This window comes from Anoplophora glabripennis, unplaced genomic scaffold (assembly GCF_000390285.2).
Source record: "Anoplophora glabripennis isolate ALB-LARVAE unplaced genomic scaffold, Agla_2.0 scaffold2, whole genome shotgun sequence".
Classification (NCBI taxonomy): domain Eukaryota; kingdom Metazoa; phylum Arthropoda; class Insecta; order Coleoptera; family Cerambycidae; genus Anoplophora; species Anoplophora glabripennis.
Window position 1 is genome coordinate 2,168,849 of NW_019416325.1, and position 16,005 is coordinate 2,184,853.

The 16,005-nt window shown below is 31.8% G+C and overlaps 4 protein-coding genes across 5 annotated transcripts; 3 read left to right on the forward strand and 1 right to left on the reverse strand.

Moving 5' to 3' along the window:
- Positions 1–1,773: 1,773 nt before the first annotated feature.
- LOC108917005 (sarcalumenin) lies at positions 1,774–8,288 on the forward strand. Of its 2 annotated transcripts, none has more exons than XM_018723412.1 (9): positions 1,774–1,908; positions 4,475–4,722; positions 4,778–4,831; positions 4,935–5,490; positions 5,549–6,205; positions 6,257–6,429; positions 6,481–6,672; positions 6,903–7,166; positions 7,219–8,288. In XM_018723412.1, the coding sequence occupies exons 1-9, from the start codon at positions 1,836–1,838 to the stop codon at positions 7,609–7,611; spliced, it is 2,610 nt and encodes an 869-aa protein (XP_018578928.1). In that variant the 5' UTR covers positions 1,774–1,835; the 3' UTR covers positions 7,612–8,288. The 2 variants fall into 2 exon arrangements, with proteins under 2 accessions (XP_018578928.1, XP_018578929.1); XM_018723413.1 differs by having other exon boundaries at positions 6,263–6,429.
- Positions 8,289–8,906: 618 nt separating this feature from the next.
- On the forward strand, positions 8,907–10,653 carry LOC108916271 (Golgi phosphoprotein 3 homolog sauron). The gene has a single exon (XM_018722484.1). It carries the CDS (start codon positions 8,995–8,997, stop codon positions 9,853–9,855), a length of 861 nt encoding a protein of 286 aa, XP_018578000.1. The 5' UTR covers positions 8,907–8,994; the 3' UTR covers positions 9,856–10,653.
- Positions 10,654–10,887: 234 nt separating this feature from the next.
- Positions 10,888–11,386, reverse strand: LOC108916771 (COX assembly mitochondrial protein 2 homolog). The gene is made up of 2 exons (XM_018723072.1): positions 11,185–11,386; positions 10,888–11,133 (listed from the first exon to the last, which is right to left on the reverse strand). Exons 1-2 carry the CDS (start codon positions 11,263–11,265, stop codon positions 10,948–10,950), a joined length of 267 nt encoding a protein of 88 aa, XP_018578588.1. The 5' UTR covers positions 11,266–11,386; the 3' UTR covers positions 10,888–10,947.
- A 247-nt stretch (positions 11,387–11,633) lies between these two features.
- LOC108917010 (GTP-binding protein 2) lies at positions 11,634–15,780 on the forward strand. The gene is made up of 7 exons (XM_018723422.1): positions 11,634–11,683; positions 11,787–11,888; positions 12,173–12,370; positions 13,098–13,520; positions 13,618–13,782; positions 13,836–14,183; positions 14,252–15,780. The coding sequence occupies exons 3-7, from the start codon at positions 12,188–12,190 to the stop codon at positions 14,816–14,818; spliced, it is 1,686 nt and encodes a 561-aa protein (XP_018578938.1). The 5' UTR covers positions 11,634–11,683; positions 11,787–11,888; positions 12,173–12,187; the 3' UTR covers positions 14,819–15,780.
- The last annotated feature ends 225 nt before the right edge of the window (positions 15,781–16,005 follow it).

A 16,005-nucleotide genomic window follows, 5' to 3' on the forward strand; every position in this document is an offset into this window, starting at 1 on the left:
TAAATTTAAATAACAAATTAATTTTTAGTATTTAAAAGTAATTTACTTTGGTTGTGCTATAAAGTATTTGTTGAATTATTATATTTTAGTCAAGCATACTTATCAATAAAAAATATACCAATAAGATTTATTTTAACCTGAAATGAAAAAAATACCAAGAGAAGAGACATTCTCCTAGTCATTTTTAGATATAGGTATTTGCTTGAAAATAATTATGTTCAGTACATGAGTAAGAAATTTTTTTTTGTATTTCTTTATTAAAACTATTGATAAACATATTTCAATTTTATTTTAAAAAATAACCATCAGAAGCCCTTTTGCGTAAAGAATTTAAATCTGACTTGCGCTTCATGGTTGCATTTGTACACTCATCAAAGCTTCAAACAATTGTGGATTCCAAAAAGTACGACTGTTAAATTTCGTTTATGAGATGAGATTCATTATTCAAAAAGACTGAAATCACTAAAATAAACAAGTCTTGTAGTTTCTTGAATGAAAATACAGTGTACCATGTGTTACACTGTAGAAAATTTGAATGGCCAACTGGCTGTATTAGTATTTGGCCATCCTCTATAGTAGGTGATGAAGTGTGCCTACTTTAGTGAGTCAAATTTCTCCCACTGACACCATTAAGATTATAAATCTGATGCCATAAGTGCGTCATAGACTCGCCACAATGTTAAAAGTATGCACTAAAAATAACCAGCAAACACACAATACACAATTTGGCTGTATTTTAATTCTTTAATGAAAATTTTTTCAGAACTCGTGAAATGAACCAAAAACGTTTAATCCAAATAATTCAATCTTACTGCATACTATATTTTATGAAATACGCTCTATAAATATGCATCCAAGAATAGTAGAGCCAATATATAGAATCAGTAAAAATACCTAGTGGTTTATCAGAAATAGAATCTGAATGAGGATAGGAGTAGTACCACGACTTAATTTCCAGTTCATAAGAACATAAATGGTTGTAATCTATAGTGTAGGTATAGTAATGTCGCGTAACTAGTAGAGTTAGCAATGATGTATTAAAATGAATTAAACTGAATCAAAATTGATTAACAATATTAATACATTTCTCGTTGAAGTGGATATGTGTACAAGAGAGCACATATGTGTGTTTTCTGACGCATTTGGAATCATTTAAGATGAGGTACTGAACATTGCAATGAAAAATGTTGTAGTGAAAGAGACCTCTTACATATTTTAACTTTAGTCATTTGGAGAACGTTCTCAATTCGGCGAACGTCGCCAAGCGTCGTTTTGAGATATCTCAAAACAGTGGCGTACGAAGTTTCTTAAAATAATCAACAAAATTTTAAGAAACAGTTTTAAATATTAATACATAATTACTTTTAATTGAACTATCTGCAAAAATATTTTTTATACAAATCTGCACTACATTTCCATTATTTCATGTAAAAACGCCACGAGCATTAGGACTAAGTAATACGAAAACTAAACAGAATATTTGCGAGATTGGATGTTATGGTAAATATGTTGGAATCATCTGCTTATACAAGTTTAAAAAATATATATAAAATATCAGTTAGCTATAATATGTTAATACATTTTGAGAAATGTTTTTTAATATATTTTTTTTATCAAATGCTGTTCAAAGATCGTTTAGGTCCCATCATTTTCGTTCGTTTTTTTTTCAAGATAAATATGGAAAAGATTGATCCTAATCGACTGAATCCAGCGAAATATTTTTGGCTTGCTGACACCGGCGCCGCTGGTTTAACACCGCGGTGATATGCCGAGCTCCAATGTAACCTGGCCGCTCAGTGCGGGACTTTTATGTGACCGGTGTAGTGAGAGAAGCCATGGAGGTCTGTCGTAAGTCCTCTGGGCTGTTGCTGCTTCTTGGATTGTCTCTTCTCGCCACTACCTTGCAGGGTACGTTTTGAAATTATCTCGACCGAAGTGCTTCAGGGGAAATCCCGAAAAACCACCCCTGGTATCTGTGCGTGGGCCTCAGGTTATGTACAGACCCATGAGGGTTACTAAAGGGTGCTAAAAGTTCTTGCAAGTGGTGTGTTATATCGGAATTATATAATTGTTCGGCAGCCATGATTTTCGTGATGTATAATATGATATGTTATTTTTGGATGAAGCAAGTTTCTAATAATAAAAATTTACCACAAATAAACTTACTCTAAAAATAACCATAAAGTCATGTTCGTTTTTAATTTTTTTAAATATTCGCAAACTGCATTTACGCCATATTATTTTTTATAAAAACAAAATTTTCCCACTTCTTTAAAACCAATTAAGAATTGAACAGAATATTAACCCCCTCCCATGAATCCCTCTTGCTATGCTATAACTCAATTACACTCAATTAAAATTAAAATTTTCAATCTCCACAATCTAAAAGTAGCAGTATCTACTATGTGCACTGCATTATAACTTATAGGCATTTCGCCAACGGAGGATACTTTAGACTGTTACCGATTTAGAACGCTGTGTGTCCGTTTAAAAACAAATTCAAACTCTTAGGTTGCCCTTGCACCTCACATTCTAATCGACTGACAAAGACCAGAACAACATAACAAACTAATTTTGGTAGCTTTAAATAAAATTCACCCAAAAACAGTTATCATCAGATACCTTCTTAGAAGTCACGTAGTTGGCATCCAATTTCCTCCAGTTGCTTTTTTTCAAACCGTCATATACGCACACTATTCTAACAGTTTCCTCAAATACTAATTATTTGATAACTTTCCAAAACCTGACCCTGGCACTGAATGTCAAGTAAGGTAGTATATTAAGCCAAAATTTCTCTTGAAATTGTGTTTTGGAAGCAAACCATGCACGGGCTATGACAAGATTCAAATAAAAACAAAACGATTTTCAACATGAATAACATATTACTATGTTTGAATATGGCAGAACGGCATATACTGTAGATTTTATAATTACGAAGTGCTTACGTAATTGAAAAATAAAAAAGCAATTCAGAAAATGTACCAATAAAAATACGAAAAAGTGGCCAACGTTCCTATTTATATTTTCACCAAGGTTCTTTACTTTCGACCACATAGAAATATTAATCTTTTTGTAACAAAAATTAATATATCAAAATAGAATTTTCAGTGCCATTAAATCTAACATCAATCTATCAAACGTTAGTAACGAGCAGTCAGATATATCCAGGTAATATTTTAGAAAACGAGTATAGTCCAATTATAGATCTACACACACACTATTTGTAATATATCATTCCATTATAAAATATAAAATCTACAGCTGTTCTTTTGGAAGCATGCCAAAATAATGATATTATTTAAAGTCATTGAATATCTAAGGTACCTACCCATGATCATATTTTATATCCCTTTAACGTAACACCCAAACAGTACCATCTAACAATATACACTACATTTTTAAAGAAAATGTGGAATATTGTCTCTTCACGTTGAACACTCGAAAAACCAGCCGTATGTTCAAATATTAATTACCTTAATGCATTACCTACATCCATTTAATTATGAAGCTAAAACTAACAATATTCACAGCATCTCAAAATTACTGCGTTTATACATTTTGAATGAAATAATGATTTACAACACGAACCTTGAACCTAAACCGTAACATTTTGAATAACAATGAACAGACGTCTCATCGTGTTATTTTTGAAAAATTTATTAATTTCAAACAAACCATTCTTCTCGATGTATCAACGTTTTCGTATCTTGAAAAAATAAAGTTGATGAAACACGAGAAAGCTTATATTGACTTGTTTTACAGGAATTCGAAAAGTGGGTGGATATGGTTTTCGATCCTGACGCAGATTTACACGGTACCATACAAGCGAGTTTACGTCGTCGAAAAATTAAATCGACTACTCGGTTATTTAAAAACTATTATGCACGCCGCATCTTAAATTAGCAACCACTATTTTATCGATTTGGTAAATAAAAGCAATTTATAAACGCCAAACGCGATTGCATCATTAAATTGATGCTTTATATTTTCATGCTAGATATCAACGTCCATCTTTTGCGAGATAAATAAAAACATTTTGAAACAACAGAAGTTTGCGGTAGAGCCAAATTTTATATTTTATAAACATTACATTTCGAATACAGTTATATTGAAAACTATATCGTGTTTTATATTCGTGAAAAAGAATAATCATATTAAACTAGGACTGTAAAACTACTAGTATTTTTAGCTACAAGTTTACTTGATCAACAAATATATATTTTTATAAATCCACGCATACAATTCGAACTTTATAAAAATTAATAGAAAAACCTTTTCATTCCTTCAGAGATATTCAGAAATTACTTGATATTTTAACAGTAAACGGTTGTTCAAATATTACTATTTTATTCGGCCATTTTGTCGGCGGAACTATCTAAATACTTAAAAAATATTACGTTACTTTTATTAATTCGTCAGTTAAACTATTAAAAACGGGCAGTATTCTGCTGCTATAATCAAATATTTTTTGAAGGTGTGCAAGGTGAGGCCGAGTTAGAAGGTCCATCCGAATCCGAATGTAGGCCATATATCGAAAAAGCTCTTAAAGAGTTGGAGACTGGCGAACCTGCTGACACGGGGTCTTCAGAAACAGGCGATAGTAAAGAAGATCTCCCAACTGTAGAGATAAGCGACGACGCCGATCGCCAAGAAGGCGAAGATGATGATAACGACACTAACGAAGATGGAAAGGAAAATGCCGAAATAGTTTCCGAACAAGAAGTAACCTAGTTTTGTATTATTGCTATTGTTTTTTGAAATCAAGTTTTTGTTTTAGAACGCACAAGAGAGCGAAGAAGCAGCAGATGAAACGAAAAGCTCTGAGGATCAGGTACAGAAATAAATAAATAATACTTAAAATTTTTATACTTTAGAGGTTTTCATCAGTTTATATATTTATACTCAAAGTACTGAGCAATTTAGCTTTATTTTAGGGTGGAGATGCTAGTGAGGAACAAGCAGACCAACCACCTGACGGAGACGACACAAATAGTGAAGAAGCAGCAGACGATGAACCAAACAAAGAATCTACAGAAGATGAAGACTCCCAAGAAGACGAAAATGCAACGGAAAGTGTAGAAGCGCAAGGTGTCGAGGCCGACAGTAAACAAGAAAATGTTAGTGATGATAATGTGGAAAGCAAAGAAGAAAGTAAAGAAGATCAAACACAGGATGATGATCAAGGGGAAAGCAAAGAAGATCACGTTGAAGCTGAAAGTCAAGAAGAACAAGTAGCAGATCAAGAAGGCGTTGATGGTAGCAAAGAAGAAAGTGAAAGTAAAGAAAATGAGGCCGATACCAAAGAGGATGATGACAACCAAGCTGATGATGACTCTGTAGAAACAACGCAAGCAACAGATAGCGATAGTAAAGAAGATGAACAAGGAGAAAGTAAAGATGATCAGGATGAACCTAGTAACGAAGCTACTGAATCTGCAGAAAACGACAAAAGTGTTGAAAATGGAGGTGGTGAAGCTAAAAGTCAGGAAGGTATTAAACACATAAGTTAAAACATTCGGATAAATTATAAAGCAAATATTTATTTTAGATGACGACAACGACAGCAAAGAAAAAGACGCTGAATCCACAGAGGATTCTAAACATGACACTAAAGAAGACGATACAAATGATGATTCCAAAGAAGGTGACACTAAAGAAGATGATTCTAAAGAAGACAATACTAAAGAAGACGACACCACAGAAGACAACACCAAAGAAGACGACACCAAAGAAGACGATACTAAAGAAGATGACACCAAAGAAGACGACACTAATGAAGATGATATAGACGATAATACCAACGAGGAGAAGAGCGGTGAAAACGATGACGATGAGAAAAGTGGAGAGGAATCTGAATCGGTACCAGAAGAAGAACTAAGTTTGGACATTGATATTCCCACAGAATTAAGGCCAAGAGATCAAGTAGAAAAATTACTTAAATTAGACGAAGAGTCGTCGGAAATAGAAAGCATTATAAACAGAGTATCTGAAATAACTCTAAAGGAATTAAAGAAGCTTTATGAAAATGCAATTAAACCTTTAGAAGTATTATACAAGTACAGAGATCTTAGCAACAGACATTTTGGTGACGCAGAAATTTTTTCTAAACCTTTAATCCTCTTTATGGGCCCATGGAGTGGAGGGAAATCATCTATAATCAATTATTTATTGAATAATGAATACAACGAAACATCATTAAAAACTGGTAAGTTATTAACTTAATATGAAAAAAAGACTTATGTGCACGTATTTGTAGGAGCAGAACCGTCACCTGCTTACTTCAATATCATGATGTATGGAGAAGAACCTGAGGTAGTAGATGGTACAGAATTAGCAGCTGATTTCACTTTCTCAGGTTTACAAAAATTTGGACAAGGCCTGGAGGAACGTCTCAGAGGAGTGAAACTTCCCAATAAACTTTTAGAAAAGGTGGGTGGTAAACAAAATAGTCACTGGTTGTAAAATAAACATTGTTTATAGGTGAACGTTGTTGAAATCCCTGGCATTCTTGAAGTGCGCAAGCAGGTGTCAAGAGTATTCCCATTCAATGATGCTTGCCAATGGTTCATTGACAGAGCGGACATTATATTTTTGGTTTATGATCCATCGAAGCTTGACGTCGGTCCAGAAACCGAGGCTATTCTTGATCAACTAAAAGGAAGAGAACATCAAGTAAGCAGGTTTTATTTATTTATTCAATAACGTTTATTTTATATTAAAAATTTCGGTTTTCTTTATAGACACGAATTTTATTTTTTACGAGACATATATTTAACGCAATTATTTGATTTATTTGTGATCGTAAATGTCAAAAAGCTATAATAAAATAAAATAATTATATTTATGAGTATGTTCTATAATGGGGCTTATAAATTTACAACATAACTTTATGTTCATTACAGACTCGCATAATTCTAAATAAAGCTGACCAAGTGAAACCTGAGGAATTAATGAGAGTTCAAGGAGCTTTGATTTGGAACATATCACCACTAATGTCATCCCCACAACCTCCTGTAATGTATACGACATCATTATGGTCCAGACCATACGAACCATGGGCTCCTGTTAGACTCCTACAGGCCCAAGAAAGAGCTTTTCTGAGAGATTTGAGAGGTGCTATTGATAAACGCATCGAAAATAAAATCGCAAGTGCACGAAGATTTGCGGTAAGTGAGACTGGCTACATTTAGGAATAAGATGAAATTATATTTTTTCTAGGTGCGTGTACGAAACCACGCCAAGATGGTAGATTGTTACCTCACTACTTACTACAATCACAAATCTGTATTCGGAAACAAGAAACAAGTAGCGAATGAGATTATTGAGCATCCTCAAGACTATCACATTTATGAGGGTCTTTCGACATTAACGAATATTTCACGTTATGATCTGCCGGATCCTGATGTCTACAAAGACTTCTTCAAACTGAATCCTCTGTATGACTTCCAGCAACTCTCTGCAACTTGCACGTACTTCAGAGGATGTCCCATCAATAGGCTGGATATTGCGATTGCATATGACCTACCTGAATTGGTTGGGACACACAAGAAATTGGTGGAAAATGCACTGGCTGAGGCACAGAGCCAATCAACAGCTGCACCTGGCAGTTGAGCCAGTAAAAAAAAAAGGACCAAGTATTAACCCTAAAGTCGCAGGGTACACCCTGCAAGAGAAATATCGACGGATTTATCTCAGAAAATTGAACCAGATCTAATCTAATCTAATCTAATCTAATCTAATCTAATCTAATTCAATTTAAGTATAGTTATATTGCCTTATACCCAGATCTCGATCAGTTCAAAATTTTTGAGATAAAGCTCCTCAGTAACAGACTTTCTATAAGCGCTCATAGCGCTATAGCATCGCGACATCATTTAAATCATTCATGTAATCAGTGCTGTCGCTATCATCCTTACCTGGACTGATGTTGTTAAGTGCACGTTACAGACATTAATCAGCCATGCTTGCATAGTATCCTGCCATGTGTGTTGATAGCATTTAAAGAATTCTTGCAAACGGAGTGTTCAAACAAGTATCGATACAATCAAAGAGAGTGCGTTATTATATATATTTTTCAAACCAGATGTACAATTCCTTACTAAATTTACAGTGTTTGTTGTTGTTACGTGTATACTGAATGTACAGATAATTGATACATCGTAGTTATGTAACTTAGTTTTTATTTTCGTTGTTTTCCCTGTTTTTCATTTTATTAAATAATTTATGAATAACATTATAAGAAGACATAATTAGGTTAAGTTATTCAATAAAATAAATATATATTTTCATTTGTGTTTTTAACATATTATTTATATAAGGTACCATTCATAATTATAGTGTGTTTATTTTATCCAAATCGTATTTTCGAAATATAAAAAATAAAATTTAATTTTGATATATTCATATACCTACTACTTATTACTTCTAAAATATTGCATGCTATTTATAAACATTCATATCTGAAAATATATTGATCGGCGAAAATAATTTTGCAAATTCCAAATGCAAAAAATGCAAGATTATCAAACTAGGAGATCGTCTAAAAATGTTTGAATTTAAATTTTAATATTACAGATATCAATTTTCATGTCTCCGCCACTGGGTGCTTAAATATACACATTTTGCACAGTTTATGTATACATGTTATGGTTATACGCTTAATATTACGCTAATCTTGTATATTTGGTTGCATATCGTAACAAATGGTTACTAAATGTTAATTATTAATTATAGGTTACTATTAATAAACATATATTAAATTAATAAAATGAAAAATTTATAATATCCCATTATAAAAATAAGGTATATTATATTTAAAAACAATGTAGAAATATGACATGACGTCATGAAAAAATTAATGGGTTTGTTCTTGGCCCCCTAACGGTATACGTGTAAAATTGCTTAAATCATTTGACAGTTCGGTTCCATTTCCCATAGTACATCCTGCAAAAAGTAAACGTCAACATTTAGAATATTTAGATATGTTCTCTGAAAATGAATCGTAGTGAGGGATTTGTTAAAAGAAGAAATGTAACTAGGGAAAACAGTGAGGGTCTAAATAAGGAAGAACAGAATAACGAGAAAAAATCAAATCGTGATGAGGACGTTGACGATGGAGATTCTAAAGAAACGAGATTGACATTAATGGAAGAAGTATTACTACTAGGTCTCAAAGATAAAGAAGGGTACACATCATTTTGGAATGACTGCATTTCCAGCGGACTTCGAGGATGCATTCTGATAGAATTGGGATTACGGGGTCGAGTAGAATTGGAAAGAGTCGGTATGAGAAGGAGAAGTCTCTTAGCAAGAAAATTAATTGTCAAAAATGATACACCCATAGGAGATGTTCTCTTAGATGAAGCTCTAAAACACCTTAAAGAAACTGATCCGCCTGAAACTGTGCAAAGCTGGATAGAATATTTAAGTGGTGAGACGTGGAATCCTCTAAAACTAAGATATCAGTTGAAGAATGTCCGAGAAAGGTTGGCGAAAAACTTGGTTGAAAAGGGTGTTTTAACAACAGAGAAACAGAATTTTTTATTTTTTGATATGACTACACATCCTTTAACAGATAATGTGACTAAAAGTCGTTTAATAAAGAAAATTCAAGATGCTGTACTTGCTAAATGGGTAAATAACCCACAACAAATGGATAAACGAATGTTAGCCCTAATATTTCTGGCACATGCAAGTGATGTCCTAGAGAATGCTTTTGCACCACTGAATGATGATGATTATGAACTTGCTACAAAACGAGTAAGAAAACTTCTCGATTTAAATTTTGAGGAAGAAGCCAATAAACCAAATACATCTGATGTTTTATGGGCTGTTTTTGCTGCTTTTACAAAATAATTTAAAAACAATACCTATTTATAAACTATAATGTCTTGTAGGGTTTACACATATATTATTCATTTTGTAAATTTATATTCACTCATAATTTTTTTTTGTATACTATTGAGTTAATTGGCTCATTGTTTATTATAAAACCATAATGTATTAACTTTAGTGACTAGTTTAAATAAACACCAAATTTAAAAAAGGTTATTGGCATCGATTTTAATTTCAACTGTGATAGTGTTGAATGTTACAGTACAAGCACTTTACGAATTTTTAGTCACTTCTTGTTACAGTATGGTTTCTTTCTTGACGATTTTAATTATAAAAGGTCTCATGAAACGTAAAACATCATTTCATTATCTAAATGTAAAATAATCACAATTATATTTTCATTCCAGTTGTTAAAATAGAGAAAAATATATACAAATATTCCTGTTTTAGATAATATTTTAAAACATTAATATACTATCATTTGTTTACTTTATGTAAAGTCTTATTTTCATCATTATAAATTTAAAATTTGTTAAGTTAATGATAACTTATTTGTCTAAAACGGGGAAGTATATAATGAAATATCAGTAGCGAGTTTTTGTATACTGCGATTTTCATTCTTTTGGAATATACAACTTTTATTCAAGTAGTTGTGTTTTCTCTGTAATTTGATATAATTTAAACTTTCATGGAAGAAAATTGGAAATTATACAAAAACCTCGCATATCGTAAAGCAGTCTTTGTGTTAGTATTAATTAAAATTTATATGTTTAACTAAATGTCATATACTGAAGTAATAAAATTTTAAAAGTACAATGATACATGTTTGTAATTGTAAGTGAAAAGTAAAATATAACCTTGGACGTTCACTATAAGCGTTTGTGATTTTTGTATATTGTGAAGGTCAGCTGATGCCGACATACGATATACTCATCACAGAGGCAGATTAGTTAATCCTAGTACTTTTGAATGTCATGAAACTGGAACCAGTTTTTAAATAAATATCTAACTTTCTCTTAGAAAAGGTCACCAGTTAGAATTCATTTTCAATCAGTTGTTTCACGAAACTTTATTTTATATACAGTAATTTCAATGTACCTAATTATACATAAATTAATTACTATTTGATTCAGCTTTCTTCCTTTCTCTTTCTTCTTTATACAGTTGTCTAAGTTTTGCCTTGGTTTCTAATGATTTCTCATAGTTTTTCTGCCTTCGAAGTAGCCTTTCTTCTTTTAAACATTTTGTCATTTGGTGATCCTCGGAGTTACATATTCCAAAAAATCGCGCAAATGAATGCTACAAGATCTTTTTTACACTAAATGTAAATTAAACTTCGAATTTACCTACCTCCTTCTGGCATTGTTGGTACAATCGAATCAACTCGTTACATTTTGCGCTATGTAAATGAGGTGATAAGTCTGTATGCATTTTAAAAATTAGATATTCAGCTACGAGTTCATATATTCACAATAGTTTTTTCCAAAATTCGATATTTGTTAGAAAATTATGAACTAAAGATCTAGAATACCACAGAACATATATACCATAAATATATAGATATACCAATTACCAATACCAACTATAAAATATTAGAATAAATAAATCATTATAAGTGTTATTAGCATAATCTGGCAGTGCTACATGACAATAAATGCGATACGATATCCTAACATCAAAATTGGAGTTATTTCAAATATTAATAAAAGTCACAAGTTATTTTTTAAATTGTAAACGGACAGATATTTGGAACGCATGTGTCAACCGTCAACAGTTTGACGTTTCCGAACGAACGCTCGTATCATGAAAGTAGTTTGGCTTCTTAGTTAAATTTTCTATGGTTGGTTTGGTAAGTTGGTTGAAAATAATCTGTGGTTGAAGTATTTATAAATATGGAATAAGGGATTGTGGCATTTTCTGAAGTGGTATCAAATATGATTGTACTTTTTTAGATCTAGGGAAGTCTGGTGAAGAAAAGTATGTTTATATAATATCTCAAAAATGCACATTTGCAAGTTTATTTAAGTTCATTGGCCAGTAATTTATAAACAGAGGTAAGAGTTCTTTATGTAAACAAAAATAGTAAATATAAATAAAATAGTTTACTATTTTGGATTTTATTCGTTTTATTTATATGTTCAATTTTAATTTAATGTGGTATATGACTTCTCAATTTTGCATTTCTTTAAATGAAACTATGTATCTGATTAAAAGAGTTGTTAAATCACTTTCACTTAGTTTCATAATATAGTGCAATATGTTTACATTTAATAGTATTATGATGTAACTTACATTTATAACAATTGCACTTATTTTAACGTATAGAATTTTTTTTCAGAAAAAACGATTTACAATGGACTCATTCTTCAGCCTTTTTGATCCAAGCAGCTGCAATGATTGCAGCAATGAAGAATTTGCTATTGATAACATGAATAATCAAAATTCTCTACCGCCAGAACCTCAACTTGGAAATGTCGAGTATAAATTGAAAATTGTAAATCCAACAAAACAACGATTCGAACATTTGGTAACACAGGTGAATAAACAATTTCAGTAGAAAAATAATGCACTGTATTAAGCAGTTTTTTAAATTTTCTTTGTGTGCAGTATAATCTATATAAAATGCAGTAGGGGATTCCCAACGTAAATTTATCGATATTTAGAAATGGTGTAATAATAATAAAGTAACATAATTATTGCGCGCATTGCATCACTTTATATGGATTTTGCTATACATTAATAATAATGAGAAAATCATGTAAATTAACAAAGGAACTAAATTTTTTAAATATTTTGATTTCATTTAGATCTAATAAGTGTTTATAATTAATTTTTTTTTAATAATGTAAAAGTATGTAGGTAGATGAAAATTTTATCTAAGATTATAGAAGTACTCGTGAATATTTTCGTCATGAATAATTTACTTTAAAATCAAATGTTGTATACTAAAATGCTCACTTTCATAATTAATTGCTCAAATAAAAGGGAGACTGAGGAAGAGGTAACATGACGCATGCACTCATGTCACATGTACATGTGACGTAAATAATTTTTTCAATACCCAAACATTACTAAAGTATTACACATCAATTACTCAGGTTGTACACTGAAGTACTTTTGTGGTTTCTCTGACGGATCAATCTAATAAAATATTCCAAAAGTAAAATCGAAACTCATTCCATTCTGTCCATCTGACGTCAGCTTTTGTTTAATTAAGTAGAATAATATTTTTGCTACTATTTTCATATTTTCTATATTTTCAGTTAAAGTGGCGACTTCGAGAAGGCAATGGCGAGGCAATATATGAAATTGGCGTGGAAGATAGTGGTATCTTAGCTGGACTATCGAAACGAGATATGACAGCCAGCTTACACACTCTTCAACAAATGGCAAATAAACTAGGCGCAACCACAACTATTCTAAGGGAAAGAATACTTGAAAACGGACGCAGTATCGCTGAAGTCCTTGTACGAAAAGTTCCCGATGATCAGAATAATATTGAAATTAGGGTAGCCGTTTTAGGTAATGCTGATGCTGGCAAGTCAACATTGCTTGGAGTATTAACACAAGGCAGTTTGGATAATGGTAGGGGTCGTGCAAGGTTAAATATGTTCAGACATCTACATGAAATTCAAAGTGGTCGGACGTCTTCTATTTCTCATGAAATCCTTGGATTTAATTCACAGGTACTTTCATTTTTAAATAATAATTACTATATATAAATCTTGTTAGGTATGAGATACTTTCAACTGATAATTGGTGAAATTAAAATGCAATTTTTAGGGTCAGCCAATCAACTATAGCTACAGCGAACTTATTACGGCAGAGGAAATTTGTGATACATCGACAAAACTGGTAACTTTCTTGGATCTTGCGGGGCACAAAAAATATATAAGGACCACGATTCAAGGTCTTTCTGGTTACTCCCCGCACCATGCCATGTTAGTGGTAAGAAATACAGTACTTATTGTTTACATACACCTATATTATTGCAATTCTAGATTTCAAGTACAGCAGGGGCAGTTGGTATGGCACACGAACATCTTGCCATAGCAGTAGCACTTAACGTCCCCTTCTTTATCGTCATCACAAAAATTGATTTAGTACAACCAACAAGTACTTTGCAAAGTCTGGAATCTTTCTTAAAACAAGTGGGAAGCAGGAGGGTACCGTTGGTAATTAGAAATCTGGATGATGTTATAACGGCTGGAGCAAATCAACTTACTGAAAATGTTGTTCCGATATTTTGCGTGTCCAGTGTTAGCGGTGAAGGCTTGGACCTACTGTTAAGGTTTTTACACGTCCTGCCGCCTGGCATAAGCTCAAAGGAAAAGGAAAGATTGGAGCAGGTAACAGATTAATTGTTGGATTATATTAATTTGCATAGAGATGGTTGGAATTTTATCTTTTTTTTTAGGAATCTCCAGAATTTCATATAGACGAGAATTTCAAGGCAGGCGATTTGGGTCAAATTCTTGGAGGCTTATTGACAAAAGGAGTTATAACCGAAGGAAGTAAGATGCAAATTGGACCAATGAAAAATGGTTCTTTCCAGAATGTAATAGTTAAATCCATCCATCGCAATCGAGTCCCTTGTCGAATGGTTCGTGCAGGTCAAAGTGCCGCAGTCTGTTTGGACACATATGTCCCGGGTCTCAGAAACGGTATGGTGCTCCTTAGTCATGAAGAAAATGCGAAGGGCTGTCTGTTTTTCCAAGCAAGTGTGTCGGTGCTGTTCCATGCTACAGCTATATATCCAGGATTCCAAACTACAGTTCACATCGGTAATATTCGTCAAACAGCTGTCGTTATAGGTATTTGTTCATCAAAATGTATACATACAAATGAACAAGACTCAGTACTATTTAAATTCAAATTACATCCAGAGTATGTAACTGTTGGTCAAAGACTACTGTTTAGAGAAGGTGCAGCAAAAGGCATCGGTGAGATCACACAAGTATTTCCTCTAACACTAACACCATAAATGTGTCAACGTTGATACTTAATTTTTGTAGTAGAAGTATATTTTTATTTATTGTTGGTAACTAGTCCTACATTAGTGAGATTAGTAACAAGATAGTTTTTATTTTGTCTAAATGTTCAAAAAATAGTTTTAAATCCTTAAAATTCTTGTATTGATTCTTTGATAAGGAATCATTCTTGTAGTACACAAATTTCTTATCTTTATCACATGCCATAATAAATAACTGGTCATCGTACAAATGTACAGATTTTAAAATTTGTAAATTGTAGTATAATACCGTTTTTACAATTTTAAGAACATGTATTTTATGTTAAATTATCGTCTTTATCCTAATGACAAATAGCTTTCTGATAAAGCTAACCAACATTTTTACTAGTTTTACAAAATATCTAAATTATTTCTCGTAATGTTTTCGCGAACATATTACACACGAATTGAACATGAGAGATTTTAAACTCAAATATTTGTTATATGTATGAACTCAAAGTTGAAAAAAATATATTTTTTTAACAAAATGACAAATTTACTGTTAATATTACTGATAATTCAGTGTTTATTTATTTTAAGCCTCTAACCTCTTAATATAGTTTTATTAAAACACTAATTTTCACATTAACACCTTATTTATTTATCTAACATTCTAAATTTATTTTTAAATCACGATCTGTAAAAAATTGTACACAGCATCTGGTGCTGTCTAAATTAGTAGTACAAATATAAATCTCTAAATAACTGCTGTACACCTTCACACTAACACATTAATCTAAGCAGATGAAATGAAAAATTTCCCTTTTCATGTTTTTTGTACATAGTTAACAGAACTGTGATTGAAGATTTATGTAGTGCTAATCAGTATTATTTGTAGTTTTATGTAAGCATTGTTCAAAAGTTTTGTTTTGGATTTGTGACTGTACAATTTTAAATAGATCTCTTTAGTTTTAAATAAAGTATATACACAAATGTAAAAGCATTTTATTTAGATTTACTTCTTTAATTACTTGATTCACTATATTTTTAAGTACCTTTGAAACAAATTTCTGTAATACACATTTAAAAAATGAAATTATTTTTCATAAAAATTATTTATCCTCTTTTTAAAATGTAAGAAAAACAAAAATTACTCATCTGTATTGTATACTGATAGCTAACTCCTCCACCCTCTAAGGTAATTGGATACTATACCGCCC

Excerpts from the sequence above, each read along its gene's own strand:
- LOC108917005 (XM_018723412.1), top strand. The coding sequence starts at position 1,836 with ATGGAGGTCTGTCGTAAGTCCTCTGGGCTGTTGCTGCTTCTTGGATTG. Across the intron at positions 6,206-6,256 it reads CGAAACATCATTAAAAACTG|GAGCAGAACCGTCACCTGCT; the intron begins GTAAGTTATTAA and ends ACGTATTTGTAG. Across the intron at positions 7,167-7,218 it reads CAAGTGCACGAAGATTTGCG|GTGCGTGTACGAAACCACGC; the intron begins GTAAGTGAGACT and ends TATTTTTTCTAG.
- LOC108916271 (XM_018722484.1), top strand. The coding sequence starts at position 8,995 with ATGAATCGTAGTGAGGGATTTGTTAAAAGAAGAAATGTAACTAGGGAA.
- LOC108916771 (XM_018723072.1), bottom strand. The coding sequence starts at position 11,265 with ATGCATACAGACTTATCACCTCATTTACATAGCGCAAAATGTAACGAG. Across the intron at positions 11,134-11,184 it reads ACCAACAATGCCAGAAGGAG|CATTCATTTGCGCGATTTTT; the intron begins GTAGGTAAATTC and ends AAGATCTTGTAG.
- LOC108917010 (XM_018723422.1), top strand. The coding sequence starts at position 12,188 with ATGGACTCATTCTTCAGCCTTTTTGATCCAAGCAGCTGCAATGATTGC. Across the intron at positions 13,521-13,617 it reads TCCTTGGATTTAATTCACAG|GGTCAGCCAATCAACTATAG; the intron begins GTACTTTCATTT and ends TGCAATTTTTAG. Across the intron at positions 13,783-13,835 it reads CGCACCATGCCATGTTAGTG|ATTTCAAGTACAGCAGGGGC; the intron begins GTAAGAAATACA and ends TTGCAATTCTAG.